This window comes from Vollenhovia emeryi, unplaced genomic scaffold (genome assembly GCF_000949405.1).
Source record: "Vollenhovia emeryi isolate VEMERY1.0 unplaced genomic scaffold, V.emery_V1.0 DF939335.1, whole genome shotgun sequence".
Lineage (NCBI taxonomy): Eukaryota > Metazoa > Arthropoda > Insecta > Hymenoptera > Formicidae > Vollenhovia > Vollenhovia emeryi.
In genome coordinates this window covers 68,597-73,995 of record NW_011967031.1, presented here as the reverse complement: position 1 = coordinate 73,995, position 5,399 = coordinate 68,597, and the positions used below count along the sequence as shown (strand labels likewise).

The 5,399-nt window shown below is 36.1% G+C and overlaps 2 protein-coding genes across 4 annotated transcripts in view; one reads left to right on the top strand and one right to left on the bottom strand.

The window, feature by feature from the left end:
• Positions 1–4,065, top strand: part of LOC105558531 — a 9,081-nt gene extending 5,016 nt beyond the window's left edge. Inside the window, exons 2-4 of one of the 2 annotated variants that reach the window (XM_012006260.1) lie at positions 1,091–1,230; positions 2,675–2,886; positions 3,059–4,065. In XM_012006260.1, coding sequence (XP_011861650.1) covers positions 1,091–1,230; positions 2,675–2,886; positions 3,059–3,137 — 431 coding nt within the window. In that variant the 3' untranslated portion in view covers positions 3,138–4,065. Of the gene's footprint in view, positions 1–1,090; positions 1,231–2,674; positions 2,902–3,058 lie in introns of both variants that reach the window. The other variant, XM_012006261.1, reaches the window with a different exon arrangement.
• The window catches only part of LOC105558532 (tachykinins), a 71,926-nt gene that overhangs the window by 21,309 nt on the left and 45,218 nt on the right, over positions 1–5,399 (bottom strand). The window lies entirely within an intron of this gene.

Genomic DNA, 5,399 nt, shown 5'->3' with positions numbered 1-5,399 from the left:
AGCATCCCCTTAAAGAGTTCGATTAAAGTGGCGCGAGCGAGCGAGGGAAGTTTAGCACGACCGCAAGGGGAGCGGAGAGACGCGAGGAAATAAGTTAGAAATATCGTGCGCTATATCTGAGAAAGGCTTAAGCCCCGCGACACTTCGGGGGCGATGGAAATGTCGTTTCCGAGACCGCCGTTCTACGATCGGTTCCACGCTGTGATTGAACGAGGCTGCTATCACTCGTTTTGTTTCGCGACGATAAAGGGCCGATTTCAAACGAGATCCGTGATAAGGCATACCTATACGTGGTACGCCGTCGTCGGAAGCTCGCCAGTCGGAAACCAGTATTTCCGATCGGAAACCGTAGAGGCTACGTGATAGCTGCCCAGTTCAATCAGAATAGATAATGATCATCTCTTAAGGAGCACGTGCTCTCTCTCTCTCCCTCTCTCCCCCCTCTCTCTCTCTCTCAATAGTGTTATATTGATTATTATGGGGCTTCAAACGTTGCATGCGAAAACACAATCATATTTGCATGTACAAATCATACTCTTATTTTCTTAATTAGACATTAAATTGAATGACAAATCTATATTTTTTCCGACGTACGAATTATGCACAATTAGAAACTTTGCAATTACATATAAATCAATTATATAATCATACTCGATTTGTTTAGAACCCAGGAACAATTTGCAATTTCCGTACATATATGTGTACGTATGTACGAGCTTTGGAATTTGCACTAAAATCTCTGTACATATAATAAAGCTGGAATGCAAAGCTAAATTGTTAACATACATTAATTTTAACTTCGTGAAGTTTCCTCATAGTATCGATAGCGAAAATCAATCGATGGCGTGTGAATTGAATATCTAGTTTAATTTCCCGTCTCCGCCGAATTTTTTTTCTTCGTAACAGTATGGTAAAATTCACAGCTCATTCGCCATTCGATACGCTCCATAGGGCAAAGGGAAAAACATTCAAGAATTATTCGAATTCGCGTGTTATTACGTAAAATCATTACTTGCATAACACAACTGCCATTACGTTTGTTGCATAATTAAACGATAAGTAACAATAATACTTATGTTTTTCAGTACAGCCAAATGTGACAAATCGGATAGTTACACTTCAAAACCTGTGAGAACACGAGTATATCCCAAATGTGGTGATTTCGACAATAAAGCGATAAATACTGTGGAAGTGCAAAGAAATGGAGACTCTGACAGGAGTAAATTGAAGGTTACTCGGTCCGCGAGAATTTGTTCGTAATTTTCCCTCTAATATATCACTTTGTTGTAACTACGAGGCTCTTTAATAACAATAGACTTTTAATAGCTGTGTAAGCTCTCGCGAAACGCGTTATCCAGGTTCATGGATCAAGATCCCGGTTGAAACAATCTTTCGCAGTCAGTTTTTAATTATTCATTCTCTCCCGTTTAACGCACTCGTTGCAAGTTTCAATATTAAAATATTATCGGCGCCACTTTTTATTGCCATTGAACTTTATCGGCAGGCTCTCGCTAAAATGTGTTTGTCTTCGTTAAAAGACCATCACGCTCTGTCGCTGTAAAGTAAGTTTATGACACATGAAGAAATATTGAAATTCTATATTGATATTTTATATGACAAAATATATATTTCGTATTTTCAAATGTTAAAACGCTTCAATATCGTTGACAAATGATTCCAGAATTTCCGTCTATTGCAATAACGTTTGAAATTAATTAATAACATTGAAATAATACACTTCTCATTTATATCCCACTGTATTATTCCGAGCCATTTGAACAATCCGATATATACGTGACGCAAATCCTGCGTATGTCAGAATATTTATTTCCACGATGAGCGAGGGAAAAAAAAGGGAAGCGCTCATTGTTGCAAAGAACGAATTTTACGCAGTTTGCGGGTAATAGCTCGCCGTCGCGTGGAAGTGCGTTGCGACGGGCTTTTAACGACAGCTGAGCAATTGAAAGGCTGCCGTGAAACTCAATAAATAGAATTCCTACGACACAACGTCGCGCTTGCGATTTCTACGAGGTGTCAGCACACTTCTGCGTACAATGAGAGGCTTTTAAACTTTCGGGTTCAATGACGCTCAGAAGCGCAACTTCCAAAAATGCTGAGGATGAAAAAAGTTTACACGGCCCGCTGGAGACAGCTCGCTTTAATGGAAACTAAACAAACCTTTCTCTTGGCTTGTATTTCGGTAATCGCATTATTACGTAAGAGAGATCTGATAGCGCAGGAAAGATCCCAGGATATTTCCTCGAGCGAAATAATCTAATGAAAAATGGAGGGCTGTACGCAGGCATCCTAATTTCAACAGACATCTCTTAAAGAATTAATTTTTGTCATTGCCAACTTGACGAAAGCTTTTTTCCTTTTCAGTATTAGAGAGAATCGGGAGTTGAAATAAAATTTATTTTAACCAGAATTACGTAAAAATGTGATGCCTAGCTGTAACGATTCAGCTAAAATTCTTCACTTTTTAAAACTACTAGGAATAAATGCAATCAAACGTGGCTTTCCATAGAATTCATATTAATTACAAGTACACGTCGTACATTAGGCACAGATTGTACTTCGTGCGATCAATTTAAAGAATAATAACGCATTCGTATTTCGTATTTTATAAAATGTATAATAACCGGACTTAAAATGTGTAACAATTAATCAACAGGTTAGAGAGAACGAATACTGGAGCAATGTGCTTCGTAATCAGTGGCTGCTAGCGTTACAAGGAATTGTAATAGTGATCGTAATTCTCACTATGGGAACGTGGATTGGACACGAGTGTAAAGAAGACATCGTCGAGGACGGTCCACTGACACTGTGGCGTTTGTTTATGGAACGATTTCGAGAGACAATTGTCAACGTGGGAACAGAGTTACGGTAAAAAAAATTACGGTAAAATTGCAATTATTCTCAAATTTAAATATTTTTATTCCCGGTTTAAATGGAAATTCGTAAATTATTATATTTTGTCCACGTAAAAAGTTACTTCTTGCATTAATAAATCAATGATACAACTTCAAAGTGAAAATTTAATCGTATGTCATTACAGACCGTGTTACCATACAGAAGCGGACACTCGACAAAAAAGAAGAGCGAGCATCTTAAAGCGAAGGCGTGTATTTTTATGAACGGATAAATTATATTTTTTATAAGAAGAAAGAATGTTAAATTAATGAATTTCGTCCTTGCACAAACTCTGTTCATTTCTTCTAACAAATATCAGCGAGAGAGAGAGAGAGAGAGAGAGAGAGAGAGAGAGAGAGAGAGAGAGTTTCATGTATTTAAAAAACTATACGTAAAATTAACGCTAGATTTTGGCGAAACGTCAGTGACAGCTTTACTACAACTTAATTACATGCCACATTTGTGTACTTTATCGACCATTTAAATGCCATTCACAAAATACAAATAAGATTATCGTTTTCTTAAATTTTCTACATTGTCGTCCTCGTGTTCTTCGCAGAAGTAATTGTCACAATAATAAAGCCACATCGCCGTTGTGAAAAATAAACCGATAGGCACTAGAAACCAACGATGCTGCCTACAACGAGCCATCGCGTCATTTGCAATCCTACAATTGAATATATTGATGAAATGTTGTATACAAAAAGAAACTTTTAAATGTAAAATATGATTAATGAGTAATTAATGTGCATTAATAACAGATTGTGTGTCCTGTACTTAAAAAAAAACGGAACTTAATTAAGGAATACCAAGCGATTAACTCGACTGAATCGGTTTTCATTCCACGGGATTTAAATTGCGTTTTACATATTTTCCTCAGAAACTTTTCAGCCAGTTATAAAATTGTACTATCTGTTCGAAGCGTATAAAGGGCAAATTTATACAGTACTGTTCATATCTCAAATTATAAATTTCCAGCGTAGAGTATTTCTAATTAGAAAAAACGAAGCCAATTAGGGGATGCCAAGAAGCAAAATGGTATGTTTCAATTAATAGTATGCCGGATATTTATGTTATTTTGGTTAAAACAACCAATGGAAAACACAGTAATAAAACATAATATGTAAATGTAATATAATATTATAAAATAGAATATACTATACGATTATAATATAAAATATAATGGAAACGACTTACAATTAATATATATACGTACATATATATGTGTGTGTGTGTGTGTGTGTGTGTCTCTGTATGCAAAAATGAAAATTTATAAACTCACTTCTCGTTAGTTACTCAAGCTCTTATCAATTTGACATATTTTGGTTAGTGTATGCGAGCGTATTCGAAGGCATAGTAAAGCATCACCATTCCTGCACATACTTTGATAATATCGTCACCCATACTTTCTTACCGCTAGCGGTTAACGTACAATCTCAAAAATCGTTCGGCACTAAAAATTAATAAGTGAATTGCAGGTGTCGAAAAATTTTACGTTGTATCGAGGCCGATTTCCCTAATATTCGGGATCCTCCTTTGTTTTTCGTTTCACGACTTTCTTTGCACGTGTACACACGGTAATCCAAATATATCCGCATCAACGTAAATAAATCGTTTGTTAGCTAAATAAAACTGAATCAACCATCCGTTAAATTGGATTAATATTTTTAGCGACACGTCGCGAAAACGCTTCATCAAACTTCTGCAAAATATATTTATCGCGCCAAACGTGAACTAACAGCGGCAATTAATAAATGCTACATAGGAGATAAAATATCGTAGGAATGTAACTGTCGAATGTTAATAGAAATTAGTAACTTGGCATCACTTCTAACGTTATTATGAAGAGTGAGATGTAAACGACGGAACGAACTTTATCTTCATTCGTGCGTTACTTATTTATTACTTCACATTACTTTTGCTAACCGGAAAAACTGTGCAAACTGGAAACTAGTGTTATTAAAACAGGCGTTGCATACTAAACGTATTAATCAAAATTACCACGCTGCACTATGCTCGTCTATGTTGCCTCCTTAGCCAGTGCAAATGCGCCCAACATTTCTCTGCCCTAACGAGAGAGAAATTTATGATGTTTGGAAAAAAAGGAAAGAAAATCGCATTACCGGATTAACATTAGCGTAACACCATCCTTGGAATTATTTGGATTCTGAAATGTCGCTGTCACGTGATTATCCGAGTGGACGAAGATTTGAAAAAAAAGAAGAGGAACATATTATTCCGCTATATATTTTTTATTGTTTTGCTCGTGAAGCGTTACAGAAATAACCGTCTACTTTTTAAAGCAGGATATTAGTGTCAAGAAAATAAAGAATTTGTAGGGAAACATGTTACTTGATGTTTAAAATGCACGCAGAAATTCCGATAGAAAATATCATTTTCCTTTTCCTTTTTCTTTTAAGTACAATATCTACTTCCTTTCATAAAAGTCGGACACAGTCGACTGAGACCAAATTAACAGAAATTTT